Here is a 23,199-nt window from a genome sequence, read left to right as displayed (position 1 = left end):
TTGAATTTGAATTCATTTGATTGTTATCTCTATTTAGTGGAAGCAAGAAATATATTCAAACCCCTTTTCAATGAACTGAAAACAACTAGTTAAAATAAGATACACCTGGAAAAAAATGCATGGAGCCCCTATCAAGGTGGAGAAGAGGCTAACTGGAAAGTTTGAAAACAATGGTTTGTATTGGTGTATAATTCTTATAGTCTGAATGGAAAGAGTGTAATAATATGTGGGAAAATAAATGGATATGTGAGAGGACATAAACTGATAGAAAGATTTACTTCAAGAAAAAAAGGTTGAAGACAGCATAATTTAATGACAATTTTTCTTATAGTTCATATTTAAATGGTAAAACTAAAATATGAGTATTATTACTTAATTAAAGAAAATTTAAAAATCTGGGCTACCATCTGCTAATTCATTTGTGAAAAAAACAAAAACCTTATTATAATTCCATATTCTCTACCTTCAACAATTTCCTGCAGCTTCTCCTGTCTCTTACTTTTTCCTAGTAAGATCACTCCTGTCCCACAGCTTTCGCATGGCTGACTTAACATTTTGGTTCCGTAGAGTGTAGATGAGTGGATTCAGCATGGGGGTGATAACATTGTAAAGCACAGATACCAGCTTGTCCACAGAAAAAGTAGAAAAAGGCCGAGCATAGATGAAAATGCAGGGTCCAAAAAAGAGTGTTACCACCATGAGATGGGAAGCACAGGTAGAGAGCGCTTTTCGTCTTCCTTCCTTGGAGCGAATCTTGATCAGGATAGTGGTATAGGAAGAAACCAGTACCACAAAGGAGCTGGTAGAGATCAACCCACTGTTAGACACCATTAGCAATTCAATGACAAAAGTATCTGCACAGGCCAGTTTGATGACAGGAGGAACGTCACAAAAGAAGTTATCCACCTGGTTTGGCCCACAGAAAGGGAGGTGGATAGTGAGAACTGTCTGAACAGTGGAATGCACAAACCCCCCAGTCCAAGAAGCAACTACTAAAAAACAGCATAATGCTCTACTCATGACAGTGGTGTAGTGCAGGGGGCGGCAAATCGCCACGTAACGATCGTAGGCCATCACTGTGAGCAGGAACATTTCGGCGGCGCCTACGAAGTGCAGGAAGAAGAGCTGCACAATGCATTGGTCATAGGTAATGAGCTTTTCCTTGTCAAGGAAGTCAGCTAGCAGCTTTGGTGTCGTTACCGTCGAGTAGCAGAGGTCCAGGAATGACAGGTTGCCAAGAAGGAAATACATGGGAGACGAATTCAGCTGGCTGTCAGAGACGACGGTGAGCATGATAAGGACATTGCCTACCCAAGTGGACACATAGAAGAAGAGAAATAGTACAAAGAGCCCCGTCTCAACCCTTGGTGACTGAGAAAAGCCTGCTAGGACAAATTCTCTCACAAATTCTGTCTGGTTTTTATCCATTTGACCAGACTTCACCTAAATAAAAAAATAAAAACAACAACAAATGAACAATAGGACATTAGTAACATTAAAAAGGAATGACACCTTTTATACCAAAGTCAAGAATGTGGTCATTTCAAAAGATTTATCTTCTGTAGATTACATGCTGACTGATTAGCTAGAAGAAATTATCTTTTCCTTGGCTGTTATGAATATTTATACTTACCCGTCAACTCTGATCTTGAGTCAATAATGAAGAAGTGGGATAAGATGCCTTGGGGCAGTAAGTCATTTGTTCCTGGCCATTTAAATTTAGTTTATTTCTTTCTTCTATAAATCGATACTTTCTTTCTCTCTCCTTTTCAACATGAAGTCTTAAAAAATATGCTTCATTTCCTCCCTAGATACTAATACTTAGAGTATAAAAATCTTTAGGAAAAATATGAAGGGAGACTTTCAAGAGAAATGTAAGATTCTAGTGAAAAGATTTTAGGAAGCAGCGGTTTTATTTGGTATACTCATCATATAATGTAGTTGGGTAAGCTGTTTTATTAAACCTGTAACTCCAATCAAACTAGCTTGGGTGGGAGCATCCCTTGTATAAATGACTGGAGGAAGATATTAAGCCTATGGCTATTTCATTGACCCCTTGCCTAATTTTCTGGTTGTCTATCTCACTTATTATCATCTATACCAGGAGACTTCAAAACATCTTGGAAAAATTAAGTTGAAGATAATGGAATTTTTCCCACAAACTTTTTGAAGCCTGTAATAAAATTTGTTAGTCCTATTAAATCATACTTATGGACATATTGGCACAAATTACGCTTTTCATGGTCCAAAGATAATCATCAAATTTTTGAATGCATTTGAATAACTGCTAGTTTTTATTATCCTACCAAAGAAAGGAAAAAGGAATTGCATCTCCAAAATTCAAATGAACAATTCCTTTACATATGTTTGGCATATCTTTTATCAACATCCATGTAAGGAATGACAAACACATGCTACTGTATGATATGAAGTGGGTGATATTTCATTTAGAACTCTAGGGGATAGGGAAAGTTGCTATTGAGTACAATTCCACAGTCAAGTTCTGCCACACACAGAGCAACATTTTGAGAAATTAAAATTTACTTCATAATTTAAATACTAAAATAATTTAAAGTGAAAATTTTTGTTTATGTGTTCTATTTTTTCTAAATCCATGAGCTCTATACTTTCATTTGATCACACTGCTTAAAACAAAATCTTTAAAAGTACTTTCAAACAAAATTAATGGGAGCAAATAGAATAGTTAAACATATATTTTTAAAGCCCACATTTTTGTATTATTGTATCAAAATTAATTGCATCTTTAATGTGAGAAATTTTCACATATTAAAGGAAATGGATTTCAGTTATATATGAAATATGAATTTATAAACATAGGAAATTAAATTATATAAGCAACTAGACTAATAGTAAAGGCTATAGAATATTTGTAAATGGTGGTGTTGCACTTTGGGATTTTCTTCTCACTTAGTAATCATTTTAAATGTACTGCAATGAGCTCAATTATACTTATGATAGCAATATAAATGTTCAGTGAATGCCTGTAAAACTATAACCATGCACACGTTTTTTAATATATAAAAATTTGGCACATATGGGAATTATTTGCTGTCTGTAAGTTACCTATTATTTACTTTCATTAAAAATTTCAATGTAAATTTTATTCAACTATAACCCAGATACCTTATTTTGAAAGTAATAGTTGTTGTCTAAGTACAACATCAAGTAACTTCAGCATTTTAAGGCAAGTTTTTTAAAGATAAATTTGTTTCCAAGAAATAACATACCATTTATTAAGTTTTATGCATTATTTTTGATGGATTGACAAAATAATTCAAGCTTATTACTGAAATTTAGAAGCATGAAATATATGGGGAAAAGTCATTCTTTCCCCCAATACAATGAGATAAACACTGCTACCTTTAACAATAATTGTTCACGTCCTTTTAAACTGCACTGTTTGATTCATTACTAAATGTCACATTGCATATTCAGGTTGATGTAGTATTGAAGACGACCACAGATAGCATTAAACTCTGACCCTATAGTAGAGAGAGACACTGAATCAGATAGATGGACAAAGATGACATGGTCATGAAGAAAGGCATTCAGTTTAATAGAATTTACGGCAAACTACATACCTTTTGTCTGTAACATACGTATTCTTAGATCCTACAGTCACAGATGCCTAGCACATTAATACTAAATAATCATCCCAGGCAAGAAGATAAATAAAATCGGATGGAACCCTGTGGCTACAATAATAACCATTAAGCGTTTTTGATGTTTAGGGACTTAGGGATTCAGGTACTCACTGTAAAATTGCAAAGGGAATTATTAAAAACTTTAATCACAACATCTTACCAGAAACCAGGGAATGTAAAAATGCATGTGCATTGGCAGGATGGTATGATGAAATAGTAAAAAGCATTGGATGAGAAAGGAAGCAGAAGCAAACTGATATGACAATACAAAAATACCAGTTGAGTTTTACTGAGGTGAGGTAAATGTTCTCCTGAACCATATGTCTGAGGCTGATGGGAAAAGTAATGAAAAATTAAAGGAATTTTAGCTACAGATGACTTGCATTTCTCCTAAAACTATAGCTTTGTGCTGCTTTCTCCTTCTGGAGTACCTTTCTTGAAAAGGGCTATTGACTTCAGATTTCGTTCATGTTACTTTTTCAAACATCACAGAACTATGTAACATAAAAATAGAAAAGGCAGAGTAGGAAAAGAAGTCGGACAAGAAAGGCAGAGACAGTCAGAGAAACAGATTTTAAAAGATTGAATACATGTTATTCTATTTCTGTGTATGTATTTTTCTACCATCTTATTTTGTTCCTCAACAATACATTGTGAATATTATTTCATATTTGTATGTACTGTATCCCAATTGAATTTTCTTGACGGATGAGTACTCAATAAAAATCAGACTTCTGGGAAGATGGCGCCCAGGTAGACTCATCCACCCTGTGTTCCCGTGGTTAGATCAGAAAATTAAGGGACAAGGAGGCCAATATTGGGAGGCCAGGTGCTATAAATAGAATCCCAGTGTCCTAGGGTTTGAGATTCAGACCTCCCACAGAGCAATTCAAGGGCTTCCTTCAGCACTCTAACTTCACTATGCCTACCTGTGGGCTTTCTATACTCCTTGCCAGGGGAAGTGGGACAGCGTCCCCTACCCCTTTCTGCACCCAACATCCAAGACCTGCCAGCATGCTATAATTTCCCCCAGACTGCTGTCTAAGTGTGGGTCATAATCCCAGATGCCCAGAGAACCTCTGAAAACCAGTCATAAGAGCACATTCTGGCACTTTCTTCTCTGCTCCCCTCTCCACTCATGTATTCTTGGGCCTTATACCTCCACTCCCCGCCCAAGAACAGAGGGACTGCATTAGCCACCCCTTTTTCCCTTCTCACCAGCTTCTAGTACTGCCTGCCAGAATGGTGTAATGAAAGATAAATAGACAAAAATTTACTACAAGCAGAGAGCAGTGGCATCTACCTATTGCAAGCCCCAGAGTCATTTACCTAAGGCAGATCACAGACCCCTGGAGCACAGCATACAGAGTTGCATAGGAATGAGCTGGAGGGGAGCTGGGAGAACACAGACCCAGTGAGCCCCAAACCCACCCATCCAATCTAATCCCCCTTCCCTGTGGGACAGCACAGCACAGTACCCATACCAGGACACCCTGCAAGCCCCTAAAAATCCAGACAAAGCACAAAAGCCTTTTGAAAACATGGTCATTCCAAGCCTGTGTTCCTTTACATAACTTTGAATCTGAGCCACCACATGCTTGATACATTAACAAAGCTTTAATATAACAAACCAGGAAAAGTCACCAAGTGCTTAAAGTCACAGCCAGCCCTGGCTAAAAAAACAGGTTTTACCAGGTTGGACTTGACAGAGCCTTTGAAAGACTGTTTGAAGACTATACAATAGTAAGTCAGCAAAGCAAGTCTTCCACATAAGACACCAGGCTCCATAGTAAGACATTACTATACTCCACTCCCTAGGCTACTTAGGTAGAAGACAAAAATAGACTCTATCCCCCTACTCCACCCTTGGCCACTTCCACTATCCGAAAAGAACACACCTCATCTCCTCTGACCTGATTCACCAGAAGTACATTCTCTAAAGATGACTACTCAAATCACAAGAATAAAGCTCTCACAGCCATGCAAGATAGCAAATCATCCCCCGAACGTGAATCCTCACCCCATCTCTGACACCCTATAAGACCATATGGCAGTAAAACACCATACCACCAAACACTGTCCCTACATACTATGTAGGGTCAACAAGGGACCCTGGTAGATTCCCCATACTCTTCCTTTACCCTACCATGTTAACCTCTGGAACCTGTTCCTTTCACATCACCAACATGCAACCTCCTTTACTTACCAAAAAAAGGCTTTCTAGGGAGAGAGCCAGACCCCAGGGAGACAGAAGCACTACTCGAACTCACAGCCTAGCTGACTGAAGATAGTCGGTAGACCTATATTCATTCGCTTCTGAGAGAGAAACAGGGCTCCTTGCCCTACCACGGGAATTAGGACTCATTATGTTAGGGTTACTCAGCAATCCTCCCCATCCTGGGAAAGATAGACAGTAAACACTGGGTTGTACTGACCCTACCCAGACCACCTTCTGGTCAGAAGTCCCCCCTTAGTGGGGCACCCACAACAATAACCTATACCTACCTTGGGACAGTAAATGAAGAGAAGAGAACTCAGAGTTGAGGAGAAATATATTATAAAGGTGCTTTCTGTTATAAATACAAATAATTAAAGCTCTGTGCTCTCCCTTTCATAATTTACAGGGTTGATAAAGGGACTCTGGTAGATTAATGTACCATCATGCACTCTAACCACCACAATCTCGAGAATCTGATTCCTACACCTTGACAAGACCTATTCTCCACCAACTTACCAGCTAAATACATATCCTCCATAACCCTCCACACCCAGGTACCCTGAGTAACTCCTTCCCCCAATGCAGCTGGTGAATGCTGATTGGCTTGTGTGTGACCGGCCTGCTCAGTACCACTCTTGCTGTTTGCACTGAGAAGGCACTGCTGCTAGCCATCAGATCCTGTGACAGATCTGCACCCAGATTCCCTGAGTTGCCCCTTTCCCTCACACACCATATGACCTGTGAGCACCATCCTGTGCTACATGTGATTGGCCTGCCCACAACCACCCTTGATATCTGAGATCACTCTGCTCACCCTGCCTGGGAGAACCACCCATGTTGTCCTCTAAATAGATCATTCCAGTTATCTTGGGAGTCAACCCCAGTTAGAGACAGCTCAAACTCACAATAAAGCTACCTCGAGGTAGTCCTTAGAATCATTCCTAATAGCCTCTAAGAAAGAAAACACAAGGCTCCTGGACTCCCAGGGAAATGGTGCCAAACTCCACCAAAATGCCACACAGACAACAATCCACATCAGCAGCCATTATAAGAACGCAAGAGAAACAAAATGCAATGTTTGAGGAGGACCTGAAGCTAGCTATGTACATAGAAGAAGAAGACTTTGTACCACCACCAAAAGAAATCTTCAGAATGTTGTTTAGAATACAGGATATGAGGGAATCAATACCGAATAAAGGATAAAAAAACTGAGAGGATACAGTCCACTTACCAAAGGGAAACACAAGAGTTAAGGGAAGACATAGCAGAAACAAAGCAAACAATAAAAGACCTCAGTCTTTTACTAGAAATCTAGAAGATGCAAAGACTCATCAGTGACCTCAAAGTTAGCAAAGCAGAATTCAACAAAGGTAAACGATAATCAAACAAGATAATCAAAGAAACTGGAGAAAACCTGAGGAAAATGTGTGATGCTAGGAAGAGAAAAAACATTAGTATAATTGTGACAACATAGCAAGACATACTGAAAAATTTACAGCCAAGATAGCAAGGGAATTCCTGGAAGAAAATGTCCCCAATTTAATGAAGGGGAATCAGATAATCATTCAGGAAGCAGAGAGGACATCAATTAGACTGAAGCCCAAGAAGAAAACACTAAGGCATATAATAGTCAAATTATCCAACTTTGAGAAAAAGTAGAAAATCCTATGAGGTAGTTAGTTTATTGTGCCAACCTGGCCAATAAAACACCCATGGGATTAATTGAATAGCGGCGAGATAAATGGCTTGGTGAGCGTGGCCTTTCTTGACGCTTGCTCTTTGATTATCAGACCAGGGTGCGGCTGCCTTGCTTGTTCTGTGCCTCAATCTGCAAGCTACATTACCTGTGAGACACTTAACCTGTCTACTGTGTCACTGTAATTTGAGGTTCCTTCAAGACTTGCTTCACCACATCATTGGAATTGACATCTCTTGAGCTGGAGATTGTCAGACCCTGGCTAACTGTTATTAACCTGCCTTGCTTTTTGCTGCCTGTGCCTGGATAGCCTGATTTGCTCTACAAAGGACTACCTGGTAGCCCTCAAGACTTGAAGGACTGGCAGTGTCTCACACCTGTGTCACGGGAGTGAGTTGCACGGAGCCATCTGTACTGATTTATAATTTAACTGTTTGTTTTTTGTGTTATATATCTATCTGCATAAAATATATATAAAATTATTAGCCATCTGGTTTTGTCTCTCTAGAGAACCCTGTCTAACACATTTTGGTCCAAGAGAACTTCTAGAGAAATGAAATAATAAATATGGGCTTCTTAAATTGACTCTCCAGCCTCATTAGTCTTAACAGCACAGATAATGCTACTTCAACACCCCAAAGCAGGGATAAGTCTACTACTCTTACTAATCCATGGTGTGAAATAGCAAAGATAATACCTAAAGTAGCATCACCGGCAGATGAGGTGCTGGTTAAAGGAGAGGCTCTAAGTGATCCTATGTTTGATATTTTCCAGGAGTTTTGTAAGGATGACAAGTATAGGAAAGCTGGTTGGCTGGTCCTTCTTACAATGGAAAGTATGATTAAGGAGAGGGATGGTCTCAGAGCCTCAGAAGCACGCCTCAGGTGCAGACTAACCGATTTGAAAGCTTCCATCTGTGCTACAAAGGAGAGCTTTCTCTCCTCTAGTAATAGAGCTGACATTGCTGAGAACCAGGTCCAGAGTCTCATTATGCGAGTGGCTAAATTATGTCAGCTGAATTGCAGATCTAGAGCAGTGACTGATACCAAAGTGAGGGCATTGATTGGGAAAACTTGGGCCCCTGAAACCTGGGAAGGGAACACATGGGCTGATGATCCAGAAGAGGAGGATTTTGAGCCCCTAGAAATGATTGACCCACCCCAGTCAATAGATCCACCCCTCCCAGCTGAAAGTATTAATTCACAATCCACACCTGAGCAGAGTAGCCAGACTATTCAAGTTGATATGCCAGGTGGGGCTGCATCGATAGCATTGCCTGAGAAAGATGCCTTACAAGATATTGCTGAGAGCACCCAGGAAACACCCTCACCACCCATTATCACTAAAATTAAGGCTCAGAAAGCTCCAAAAGGTGAGGTTGAGATGATTATCCAAGAAGAAGCATGCATAAAGATCTTCTCGAGTTTTCAAATACGTGTAAGCAGAAGCCTGGGGAATGTCCCTGGGAATGGTTACTAAGGGTGTGGGATATTGGTGCATGGAATGTAATATTAGACCAGTCTGAGTTTCTGGATATGGGACACTAAACACAGACTCTTCTTTCAATGTCTCTGTGAGAGAGGCTAAGAGAGGATCTAATTCTTTATTTGTTTGGTTCACTGAAGCATGGACTGCTAGATGGCCTAGATTGGACCAACTTAAAGTACCTGACCTACATTGGTACACTGTAGAGGAAGGCATCCAAAAGCTTAGAGAACTTGATATATTGGAATGGCTCTATCAAGATATTTCCATAGACCCCAAAAGGGGGTGTCCTGAGGACATACCCTTTACCACAACCATAAGGAACAAGTTTGTGAAGTGGGCCCCAGTATCTCTTAAGACTCCTGTAATTACTATTTAATGTGCACGAGGATTAACAGTGGGAACCACCCTAAGCGAGCTCTGACATTTGCCCACAATGAGGCTGATTGGTCCCCATGATTGTAGAGGGCAAGTGACAGCACTGAATCAACAGAGACAGGATAGGGTGGGAGTGGTTATAATAGACAACAAGGTTTCAGTAGTAATCAAAGAATCTCTCTTGTGTGGAATTATGGCATTGGCTACATAGCCATGGTGTCCCTAGGAATGAAATAGATGGGAAACCTACTACATATTTACGTGATCTATACAGGCAGAAGAATGGTAGATCAGGTGAACAGTAAAATAAACAGTCAGGATCGCTCAATCAATTCCCAGACCTGAGCCAGTGTACAGACCGACAACCCCTAGAATGAGGGGAAGGCTGGGACCATTTGAAGGAGGACCCTGCTACATCACCGAAGGTTTATACTGTTAGTCTTTCTTCTAGCCTTCCCCAAAGGGACCTGCGTCCTTTCACAAGAGTGACTGTTCATTGGGGGAAAGGAAATAATCAAACTTTTTGGGGATTACTGGACACTGGTTCAGAAGTGACATTAGTTCCAGGAGACTAAAAGTGTTTCCAAGGTCCACCAGTCAGAGTGGGGCTTCTGGAGGTCAAGTTATCAGTGGAGTTTTAGCTCAGGTATGCCTCACTGTGGGTCCAGTGGTCCCCGGATCCATCCTGTGGTTATTTCCCCAGTTCCAGAATGAATCATTGGAATAGACATACTTAGTAACTGGCAGACCCCCATATTCGATGCCTGAAATGTGAAAAGGGGCTATCATGTTAGGAAAGGCAATGTGGACACTATTAGAACTGCCATTGCCTAGGAAAATTGTAAACCAAAAGCAATAGTGCATTCCTGGAGGGATTGCAGAGATCAGTGCCACCATCAAAGACTTGAAAGATGCAGGGGTGGTGATTTCTACTACATTCCCATTTAATTCAGTTTTTTGGCCTGTAAAAAAGATAGATGAATCCTGGATAATAACAGTAGATTATCGTAAACATAACCAAGTGGTGGCTCCAATTACAGCTGCTGTTCCAGATCTGATTTCATTGCTTGAGCAAATTAATACTTCTCCTGGTACTTGGTATGCAGCTATTGATCCGGCTAATTCCTTCTTCTTAATACTAGTCTGAAGGACCACCAGAAGCAGTTTGCCTTCACTGGCAGGGTCAAAAATATATTTTCACAACTCTCACCAGAGGTACGTCAACCTGTCTGCCCTGTGCCATAATTTAATCTGAAGGGATATTGATATTACCTGTCTATTCCACAAAATGTCACACTAGTCCATGATATTGATGACATTATACTGATTGGACCCACTAAGAAGGATGTATCAAATACTCTAGATTCTTTGGTACAATATCTGCGTACAAGACGTTGGGAAATTAACCCAACGAAGATTCAGGCACCCTCCACCTCAGTAAAATTTCTATGAGTCCAGTGGTGTGGGGCATGTTGAGATATTCCTACTAAAGAGAAGGATAAGCTATTACATTTGGTGCCCCCAATGACTAAAAAGGAGATACAGTGCCTAGTGGGCCTCTTCAGATTTTGGAGGCAACATATACCTCACTTGCATGTTCTACTTCAACCTATTTATCAAGTTACACGAAAAGCCTTCAATTTGAGTGGGGCCCAGAACAAGAAAAGGCTCTTCTGTAGGTTCAGGCTGCCGTGCAAGCTGCTTTGCCACTGGGACCATATGATCCAGCTGACCCAATGGTGCTAGAGGTGTCAGTTGTAGATAAAGATGCAGTGTTGACTCTTTGGCAGACCCCTATTGATGAATCACAGCATAGACCATTGGGATTTTGGGGGTAGTCCTGCCATCCTCTGCAGACAACTACTTCCACTTTGAAAAACAGCTGTTGGCCTGTTACTGGGCCTTGGTGGAGACTGAATGCTTCACCATGGGCCCCCAAGTCACCATGAGGCCTAAACTACCGATCATGAACTGGGTATTGTCTAAAACACAGAATCAAAAACTTGGACGTCCCCTGAAGGGACAAGTAAGCTGCATGAAGAAGTGGCCCAGATGCATAAGTGGACAGCAGCAGCACTACATCCCCTTTCTGGGATCTCCCTAAAGGACAGTGGTGAAGGGAAATCTTCCCAATGGGCAGAACTTCGAACAGTGCACCTGGCCGTTCACTTTGCATATAAGAAAAAACAGCCAGATGTGAGACTGTATACTCATTCATGGGTTTTGGCTAATGGCTTGGCTGGATAATCAGGGAATTGGAAGGACCTTGATTGGAAAATTTGTGACAGGAGGTGTGAGGAAGAGATATATGGACAGACCTCTGTGAATGGGGTAAGGAAGTAGAGGTTATTGTATCTCACATGAACACTCACCAAATGGTTACTGCTGAAGAGGAGGACTTTAATAATCAAGTGGATAAGATGACACGCACTGTGGAGACTGGTCCTCCTCTTTCCTCTGCCACCCCTGTTATCACCCAATTGGCACATGAACAAAGTGGACATGGCGGCAGGGATGAAGGTTATGCATGAGCACAGCAACATGGACTTCCACTCACCAAGGCTGACTTGGCCACTGCCACTGCTGATTGCCCCATTTGCCAGCAGAAGAAACCAACATTAAGTCCAAGATATGGGACCATTCCTTGGGGAGATCAACCAACAACTTGGTGGCAAGTTGAAAACATAGGACCACTTCCATCATGGAGGGGACAGCATTTTGCTCTGACTGGAATAGACATCTACCCTGGATATGGATTTTCCTTCCCTACAAGTGATGCTTCTGCCAAAACTACTAATTGTGGACTTACAGAATGCCTCATCCACCGGCATGGCATCCCACACAGCATTGCTTCAGATCAAGGAACTCCCTTCACAGCAAATGCAGTGCAGCAATTCCCATGAAATCCAGTGGTCTTGTCATATTCCTCATCATTCTGAAGCTGCTGGCTTGAAAGAACTATGGAATGGGCTCCTAAAGACACAATTACAGTGCCAACTAGGTGTCAAGAACTTGTGGGGCTGGGGCAGTGTTCTTGTTCTTTGATCATCGGACCAGTGTGTGGCTGCCTGGCTTGTTCTGTACCTCAATTTGCAAGCTACACTACCTGTGGGACACCTAACCCATGGACTGTGTCGCTTTAATTTGAGGTTCCTTCAAGACTTGCTTCACCACACTATTGGAATTTACATCTCTTCAGCTGAAGATGGTCAGACCCTGTCATCTGGCTGTTAGTGACCTGCCTTTCTGTTTGCTGCCTGTGCCTGGATAGCCTGACTTGCTCTACACAGGACTACCTGGTGGCCCTCAAGGCTTGAAGGACTGCCAGTATCTCACAACTGCTTCATGGGAATGAGTTGCACTGAGCCATTTGTACTGCTTTATAATTTAACTGTTTATTTCTTGTTTTGTATATCTATCTATCTGTATATGTTAATTATTATCAATCTGGTCTGATTTGTCTAAAGAACCCTGTCTAACACATCATAAGAGCAGTTAGAGGGAAAAAATGCAGTCATCTATAAGGATATTCAGGTAAGAATATGATCAGACTTATCAGCAGAATCCATGAAAAAGAGGAGACATGCAGTAGCATGCTCCAAAAGTTGAAGGAGGAAAACAGAAACCCAGGAAACCCCTATTCCACCAAATTCTCCATCAAAATAAAAGAGAAGTAACGGTTTTCCCAGATCAGGAAAAAAGGTATAGAATACATTAAAAACAAACGAACAAACAACACTAGAAAAATTATTTTCCAACTCACTTTGGAAAGAAGACCAATATCCACAGAGACAAAACACGAAACCACTGCATAGTGTTACACAATCCACAAGTTAGCACTCTGAAAGCAATGCGCAAGATACATTGTCCCAAAAATGAAAAAAAAGACAATGGAACCCTCACATATACACAACACACTGCTACAGAGGGAGTGAAGAAAATAACTACCACAAAGATATGAGATGACAGCAACGATTCCACAGATGGACATAATAATTCTGAACATCAATGGTCTGAATTACCCTATATAATGACAAAGGCTAGCAAACTGGATTAGGAAACAGAACAGAGCAATCTGTTGTTGGCAAGAGATATATAAGCCCACAGACAAAAACAGGTTGTGGATCAAAGGATGGTGGAATATATAACAAGCTAATGGTGATCCAAAAAATCAGAGGTTGCTATTCTAATGTCTGACAGAATCAAATTCAAGGTGCAGGATATAACAAGAGATAAATGTCGGCATCATATAATGCTTAAGGGATCAGTAGACTAAGAGCCAGTGCAATAATATGTATCAAATGAGAGACCCAGAAAATTCTTCAATCAAATCATTTAAAACATGAAAAAAAGAAATCACAGGATCAACAATCAACAGGAGACTTCAGTACACCACTCTTCAAGAAGGATAGATCAGCAGGAAAGACGCACAACAAAGAAGTTACAGAACTAAGCTCTACAATTAGACAACTCAACCTGATAGACACATTCAGAACTCTCCATCCAACTGCCAAAAATCTCACATTCTTTTCAAGTTCACATGGCACAAATTCGAAAAGAGACCACATACTTGGACACAAGTCAATTTGAGCAAATTCAACTCTATAGATGTCACTCAGACTTCCTCCCTAACCAGTGCATGATAAAGCTGGAAATTAATAAAAGAAAGATAAAAAATACGGGCAAATACTTGGAGAATGAATTAATTTATTTCTTCAAGAGGAGTGAGTATTGGTCCAAATTAGAGATGAAATTATGAAGTTTCTAGAATGAGAATACAACATACTAAAATCTATGGGATAATTGCAAAAGCAGTTATCAGAGGATGCTTGATAATGGTAAATGCACATATGAAGAAGGGAGAGAGACTTTTGGCCAATACCCTCTCACAAAACCTTTAGTAATTTCACCATAGGAAACTGAATAATCTTAATAACCGAATAAAATGAATTATAAAAATTATGGCAGAGATAAATGAGTGGGGATAAAGGAAAACTTTGAAAAAAATCAGCTCAGTAAAAACCTGGTTCTTTGAAAGTATTAACAGAATAAACAAACCATTGGCAAACCTAAAAATGATAGGGAGGAGCAGACGTCAATATTCAAGTTGAGGGATGAAATAGGGGGAATTAAAACAGACCCTAAAAAATTAAAACACTAATCACACAGTACTGAGAGGAACCGTACTCCAGTGAATACAACAACTTGGAAGACATGGGCAAATACATGGAAACACAAATACAGGGAGACTAAGTGAGGCTGCCCACATTGAGTTGACCAGAACCCAATGAGATGAAGATATTTTTGAGACTATGAACTGATGCATATTACTGCTGACTTTATGGATGGTATATCCTGATTTGAATTTGCGTTTGCATATGACTTTAAAAGGTTGCAACTGTAACGAAGATTCTTCATATCAAAAAATATGATTGTCCTCTCAGTGCACTGGGTTGGTTGATGTAAGTGGGAAGGATAGAAATTGATACCCAAAATTGGGGGGATAAAGGCATGAAGTGGTTGGCTTATAAACATTCATAGGTAGGGGAATATATTCATAGGATTAAGGTATAGGTGTTACTTAACTGCAACTGTTAGGTGTAGAATTTTTTTGTTTTGTTCACTTATAAAATGTTATGTTTAAAGAAGGCTGGCACATTTTTAATTGTATGCATTTTAGTGTTATCCTATTATGTACAGATATGAGTTTATTATTGTTTGTTTGAAAATCATATATATGGATAAAAAATTGTGTACAGTTGCCAAATTGGTAAGGGGTAGATTGTGATAGTAAGGATTTATTGTGCCAACCTGGAGAATGAACACATGTGGAATTAATTGAAGGGTGGAAAGATAAATGGCTTGGTGTGCGTCACCTTTCTGTTCTCTTACTCTCTGATGATTGTACAAGGGCAGCTGCCTTAGTTAGTTCCCTCCTTCAGATGGCAAGGCTCACTTCCTGTGAGACATCCCTAAGGAGAAGTGACACAGTCCTACCCTCATGCAGCCCTGGGTGCAGGAGCAGCTGCGTGGAGAACCCTGCCAGAGTTCAGATACTTACACGTTCACTGATTTGGCTAATTGCATGTGTCTTCTGAGATATAGGAGTTTGTAGATCAGTGTCAGACATATGGGCTAGGGTCAGACTTATGAGCTTGGACAGCACTGGGTTGGGATGCTTTCTTAATGTACACTTACCCTTTACATAAAACTGTCATAAAATATGAGTGCCTATGAATTTTGTTTCTCTGGGCTACCCAGAATAACTTACTATCTATCTATCAAATCATAAGTGTCCTGGTTTTGTTTATCTAGATAACCCTGTCTAACACATACATCATGCTTGGTAAAGTAGAGGGGCAGAAAAAAAGAGGAAGATCTTCAACAAGATGCGTCGATACATTGGGCCCAAACATACTAATCATTGTGGGACTTCTGGGAAGATGGCGATGGAGTGACACATACCAGAGGGACTCCACAGAATTCAGCGCAGGAGAGTTGCTAAGAGGAAAATTCAATGATGAAACGCTGGAAGAGCATCATAAAGATAAGTAGGCACAGACCCACGGGATTTGGAGGGGCTGGGACCTTTTGACTTACCTCAGTGGAGGCCGGCTAGAGTTTGAGCTTGGCTCCGCCACTGTCTCTGATGGAGCTGGGACCATTAGGAGCCCATAGAAGGGCTTGGTCTCAACACAACCACACCTTGCCACGGCCACCTCCTCAGGGCAGGGACTAAACACTTGCAGCTCCACTGGCGGGAATCAGGGGACTCAGCTACATTGTTGCTTTTGTTTCCCTCTCTTCACTATATCCCTGCACAGCCTCAGTGGGCTTACTTTTAATTGTTTTTTGTCTCCTCTTAGTCTCTTTCCTGTTCTGACCCTCCACTGCTGACCTCCAGACCACAATCCGTAATCTAGGACATTTATGCCTGCATCAAACCCAGCTAGGTGAGCTCCACACTGTGTAGCTAGCCCGAAGCTGACACCCACCATGGGATACTATGCCCAACTTCGACCCGGGGAATTCCTGACTGTATGCCTGGGGCCCTAAGACGCTCGGCCAACACTCCTCAACATTCCAATATGCTGCAGGAACCTCTGCCCAACTTCCACAAAGCAAAATCAGGCAAACCACCTGCCTTCTGGGGCATTCACTGAGAGGGAAGCAATAGAAGGATAAGGTGGTAGGTTACTTCCACAGTGAAATTATCTATAGGCAGTTTGAAGAGGCATTCCTACAAGTCTTCCAGAGATAGAGCCAGTGCTCTTCGACTCCCTGGAAAATGGCACCTGGCTCCTCCAAAACAACGCAAAGCAAACAACCATCAGCCACAATGAGCTCAACGAAAAAATCAGGCTAAACAAAAGGTAATGGCAGAAGATATCCCGAGCATAACGAAATGTATAGAAGAAGCAGACATTGAGTTGCCACAGAAAGAAATTTTCAAAATGCTGCTTGGAGTCATAAAGGATATGAGAGCAAAAAATACAGTAAAAGGATGAAATGATAGAGGAGATAAAGACGATACACCAAAGGGAAATATAGGAGGTTAGGGAGAAGATAACAAAAATCAATAGCAGAAATACAGAGCTCAAGAATCTACTAGAGGAAGCAGAGAACTGCATCAGTGACTTGGAAGACACCTAAGCAAACTTTAACAAACATGAACAAAAATCAAATAAGATCATCACAGAAGTTGAAGAAATGAAGAGGAATAATATTAGAATAATTGGCTTACAGGAAGAAGACACAACAAAGAAGTCATCTGCAACAATAGTGAGAGAATTCTTGGAGGAAAACTTCCCCCAGCTTAATGAATGAAAATCAAGCAACCATACGGGAGGCTGAAAGAACATCAGCTAGACTCAATCCCATGAAGAAGTCACCAAGGCACATAATATTTAAACTATCCAACTTTGAGGAAAAGGAGAAAATCATGAAAGCAGCTAGGGGAAAACAAGCAATTACATATAAATGTTCCCAAATAAGAATATGCTCAGACTTATCAGCAGAAACTATAAAGAAGAGGAGAGGGTGGAGTAACATATTCGAAAAATGGAAGGAAAACAATGCAAACCCAAGAATACTCTACCCAGACAAATTATCGGTCAAGATAGATGGAGAAGTAAGAGTCTTCCCAGACAAGGAAAAACTCAAAGAATACATTAGAGGAAACCCAGCCCTACAAAAGATCCTTGCCGACCCAGTATGGACAGAAGAACACCACTTACTGTGTTAGACAAGGTTCTCTAGAGAGACAAAACCAGATTGCTAATACTTTTATAAATATAGATAGTTACAGAGCACAAGAAATGAACAGTTCAATTATAAAGCAGTACAAGTGGCTCAGTGCAATTCTCTCCCGTGAGAGAGTTGTGTGACACTGGCAGTTCTTTGAGTCTTCAGGGCTGCCAGATAGTCCTCTGTAGAGAGATTAGGCTATCCTGGCACAGGCAGCAAACAGCAAGACAGGTCACCAACTGTCAGCCAGGTCACGAACTGTAAGTCCCCAACCCCAGAGATGTACACTCTAATTCTGTGGTGAGGCAGGTCTTAGAGAGACCTGATATTACAGCAACACAGTCCACAGGTTGCATGTTCCACAGGTAGTGAGTGTAGCTTGAGAACTGAGGCACAGAACAATGATCAAGTAGCAAGAGATAAGAAAGTCGAGGCTCACAGAGCCATTTATATCTCCGATCTTCAATTAATCCCACTTGTGTTCATCGGCCAGGCTGGCACAATAAACTCAATATTTCACTCACCAAGCATAAATAAGAGACTGATACAGAGAACAACCTCACCCAGAGGGCATCAAAGAGAAAACAGACCACAAGCTAGCATTGGCTTAAGGATGGTAAGAAGCCAAGAATCACACACACACACACACACACACACACACACACACACACACACACACACACACACTCAACACATAATGAGAAAGGAAAGCAGGAAAACACCCAACACAAAAGGTATCAGGTGACACCACAGAATCTGCAGCTGGAGATAATAACCCTGATCACCAATAGCCTGAATACCATCATTAAAAGACAGACATTAGCAGACTAGCTTAGAAAATGCAACGCATCAATTTGCTGCCTACAGGAGACACATCTCAAGGTTACAGACAAAAATAGGCTGATAATCAAAGGCTGCAGAAAGGCATACCAAGTAAGCAACAATTCAAAAAAGACCAGGGGATGCAATCCTAATCTCGGATAAAATTGACCTCAACATGCAAATCACAAAAAGATAAGGAGAGACACTACATAATGTTCAAGTTAATTGTAGACAAAGAACTACTAAGCATTGTAAACGTATATTCCCCAAATGATAGACCTGCTGAATACGCCAACCAAACACTCCAAAAGATGAAATAAAAAAATCACACTCTCACCAATTATAGTGGGTGACTTTAATACACTGATCTCTGAGAAAGCTAGATCACAGAAAAAGAAACTCAGCAAACAGGCTAGAGATCCAATCACTATAATTAGACAATTTGGCCTGATAGATATTTACCAAGCTTTTCATCCAAATACAAAAAAAAAATTCACATTCTCTTAAGTCCACATGACACATATTCGAAGATAGACCACATGCTGGGGCATAAGGTTAATCTACATAAATTTAACCACATTGATATCATACAGACCGCTCTCTCTGACCACTTTGCCATAAGGCTGGAAATCAACAAAAGGAAGATGAAGAAACCAAAAGAAAACAATTGGAGGATGAATAACTCTATACTGAAAATGGAGTGTGTACTGGCACAGATCAGGAAATTAGGAACTTTCTAGAAACCAACAAGAATGAGCACACGATGTACCAAAACTCAAGGGACACAGCAAAGGCAGTTATCAGAGGAAGTTTCATAGCAATACATGCACACCAGAGAAAGGAAGAAAGACTCATGATTGATACACTGGCACAAAATTTACAATAAGTAGAGCAGAGTCATCAGGAAAATCCTACTAATAACAAAAGAAAAGAAATTATAAAAATCAGGGCTGATATTCAGGAGAGGGAAAATAAGAAAAGTATGGGAAAAATTAATGCTGCTAAAAGTTGGTTCTTTAAAGGATAAATAGACTTGTCAGATTGCTGGCAAACCTAACCAAAGAAAGCGGGGGGAACAAATTTCAGTAGCAAGAATACAGGATGAAAGAAGGGACATTACAACAGACCCTAATGAAATCAAATGGTCACTTACACAGTACTATGAAGGATTGTACTTAACTGAATTAAAATTTTTGAAGACATGGATAAATTCTTAGAAAATCAATTCTTCCCTAGACTATCCTTGATGCATGTCAAGAATCTCAACAGACCCATAGCAATAGAAGAAATAGACAATGTTAGCAAGGGATTACCAACCAAAAAATTCCCTTGACCATATGGCTTCACTGGAAAATTCTACCAAGCATTTAGGGAAGAATTAACACCAATCCTACACAAACTCTTCCAGAACATAGAAAAAGACAATAAACTCCTGAACTCCTTCTATGAATCTAGTATGTCTGATACCAAAGCCGGGCAAGGATCCCACAAGAATTGAGAACTACAGACCAATATCTCTAATGAACATCGAAGCAAAGATCATTAAGAAAATACTAGCCAACAGAATACAAAAGTATATAAAAGAAATAACTCACCATGACCAAGTGGGATTCATACCAGGGATGCAGGGATGGTACAACAATGAAAGACCATCAGTATTATTCATCACATTGGCATGAAAAGGTATAAGTACTACATGATAATGTCGATAGATGCAGTGAAATCATTCAACAACATCCAATAGCAATTCCAGTTTAAGACACTTGAGAAGATAGGAATGGAAGGAAAATTCCTCAAGACAATACAAGCTACACAGGAAAAATCAGCAGCCAATGTTGTAGTCAATGGAAAAAGATTAAACAATCCCATTGAAAAAGAAGACCAGACAAGGATGCCCTTTGTCCCCACTTTTATTTAATATCTTTCTGGAGGTTTTAGCTAACAGCAGAAGTCAAACAAAAGGCATCAAAAGTAATCGTCTGGGGAAGGAAGAGGTGAAACTATCATTATTTTCAGATGATATGATTTTATATCTGGAATAACCCAAAAGTTCCCAGTACTCCCAAAAGGTGAGTACTGGATGCAATAGAGGAGTTTGGCAGAGTGACAGAATACAAGATCAACAAACAGAAGTCATCAGACTGTTATACACATAGGATAAGACCACAATAGAGGAGATTATAAAGTTGGTAACCCACAATAGGCAAAACCAAATTGAAATATCTAGGGATAGACCTGACTAAGAGAAAAAAGAACTATATGGGGAAAACTACAGAACACTATTACAAGAAACCAAGAGCAACCTCAACAAATGGAAGAGTATCCCATGCTTGTGGATTAGAAGACTCAATATAGTCAAGATGTCAGTTCTGCCAAAAGCATTATATATAAGTTTAAAACAATCCCAATCCAATTACCTCATCTTTCTTCAAAGAAATTGAAAAACTGATTACCAACTTCATATGGAGAGGGAAGAAGCTCAGAATTAGCAGAGAACTCCTCAAGAAGAAGGACACAATGGGAGGGCTTGCTTTACCTGACTTTAGCACATATTACAGAGCCACAGTTGTCAAACCTGCATGGTATTAGTACAATGACAGATATTCAGACCAATGGAAAATACTGAAAATAAAATCATGAACATACAGACAACTCTCTTTGATAGGGGCCCAAAAATGGGAAGCAGATGCCCTTTTAACAAGTGGTGCTGGGAAAAAAAAAAGGATATTTACTTGCAGAAAAATGAAGCAAAACCCTTATCTCACTCCATGCACAAGAATAAACTCAAGGTGGATTACAGACCTGGAAGTTAAACCCCAAACTGTTAGGGCCATCAATGAGGGAACTGGGACCAACTTGAGAACTTTGGCACAGGGAATACATAGGATCTCAGAAATAGGAAGGACCCAAACACAGAGGAGGCACAAAGCGAAAAATGGGATATACCGAAGATAAAACACCTGTGTACATCAAAAGAATTCACCAAGAGAATAATATGACAGTCCACAGACTGGGAAAACATCTTTAGCAATAACCCATCAGACGGAGGCCTTATTACTAGAATCTTCAATACTCTGCTAGCTTCCAAAAAGAAAAAAAAAAAACAAAACTAATTGCCCACTGATAAGGTGAGCAAAGGCTGAACATATGTTTCATAGTGTAGGTATCCGAATGGTCAAAAAACATATGAGAAAATGTTCCCGATCTCAAGGCATAAGATAAATGAAAATTAAACAACAATGAGGTACCACCAACACCCTCAAATATAGCCCTATTCAAAAAATCAGAAAGCAACAAGTGTTGGAGGGGCTGTGGGGAGACAGAAACTCATCCACTCCTAATGGACCTGTAAGTATGTACAACCACTGTGGAAATAGATCTGGCGATATCTAAAACAGATAGAAATCAAGGTACTATATGACCCAGCAATCTTCCCACTGGGCATATACCCAGAAGAGGCAAGAAACAAACCAGGGCCTGATAATTGTGCTCCAATGTTCATTGTGGCACAGTTCACAATTGCAAGGGATTGGAAACAACCCAAATTTCCATCAACTGATGGGTGGATTAAAAAGCTGTGATATATACATTCAGTGGAGTATTAAGCATCGCTAAAAAGCAGTGATGAACGTATGAAGCATAACCCTGCATGAGAAGAACTTGAGGAAATCATGTTACATAAAGTAAGCCAAGCACAAAAAGACAAGTACAACATGAGTTCATTGAGGTAAGCTTTGAAAAAAATGCAAATGGGACATAAGGAAAAAACCTACTTTATTCAAACATTCCTGGGGTGAGGACTAGGTAATATGGCAGGGATACCAGACCAAATACAGGATACACATGGTAGACAACTGAAGAGGAGGTGGATAAAGGGAAAAATAATATTAAAGAAATGGGTAGCAGGGGCACAAAACATTAACCCACCCAAAAGGAGTGTATTGTTCACATCTTCACAGGGAAAGAGAGACCAGACTTCAACCCAGTACTCCAAGATGTGAATTCTACATGCTGGAATAGAGTAGGGAACCAGCGTAGAGGTCTGGTGGTCTGGCACCAATCCCAACTACTAAGTGGACACCTGCCCTCCCCGCCCCCGCTCCTCCTCCCCCGAAGAATTTATTTCAAAGGACAGCATTGAATCTGCAGCTCAGGGTGAGGGACATATCTGATCGCAGTACATGGAAGCAGATGAAGGGGGAGGAGGAGAGAGTTGAGCACATCCTGGCTCACCAGGCCATGAAGAAGATGTTCTCATTTAGAGCAGCCAGACCACATCGTTGGCCCCACTACAAGACATGACGTCCCTCACTGACCCATACATAGCCATACAACGGACAACGCCAGAGCCATAGTGTGGGAATTGCACCAAATCTGACCCCGCCACTCTGAGGCAAAACACTAAAGGGGTGCAACAGAACAGCAAAGGAATGGAGCGGCGAGGTTCCCAGGGAGTGCTGAAGGTGGACTTTGGGGCCAGGGCGTGGTGCCCCAATGCACTGGAATAGAAAACACTGCTAAAGGCCAACAAGCAATCCTTGAACTAACAACAAGCTTTTCTTTCTTGTTGTGTTTTGTTTTGGTTTTGTCATTGGTTTCTTGTTATTTTTTTGTGTTGTTGCTTAGTTTTGCTCTGTCTTGTTTTTAAGCATGTTATTATCTCCACAGGTCTGTCTAAGTAAGATATG

General features: G+C 40.5%; 1 protein-coding gene across 1 annotated transcript; it reads right to left on the bottom strand.

Moving 5' to 3' along the window:
* Window positions 1-495: 495 nt before the first annotated feature.
* Window positions 496-1,428, bottom strand: LOC142426691 (olfactory receptor 4Q2). Its single transcript, XM_075532268.1, has one exon. The coding sequence runs from the start codon at window positions 1,426-1,428 to the stop codon at window positions 496-498; it is 933 nt and encodes a 310-aa protein (XP_075388383.1).
* Window positions 1,429-23,199: the final 21,771 nt, after the last annotated feature.

The sequence above is a fragment of the Tenrec ecaudatus genome, chromosome 14 (assembly GCF_050624435.1).
Source record: "Tenrec ecaudatus isolate mTenEca1 chromosome 14, mTenEca1.hap1, whole genome shotgun sequence".
NCBI lineage: Eukaryota > Metazoa > Chordata > Mammalia > Afrosoricida > Tenrecidae > Tenrec > Tenrec ecaudatus.
The sequence above is the reverse complement of the archived record's forward strand: the minus strand, read 5'-3'. Positions and strand labels throughout refer to the sequence as shown.

Excerpts from the sequence above, each read along its gene's own strand:
- LOC142426691 (XM_075532268.1), bottom strand. The coding sequence starts at position 1,428 with ATGGATAAAAACCAGACAGAATTTGTGAGAGAATTTGTCCTAGCAGGC.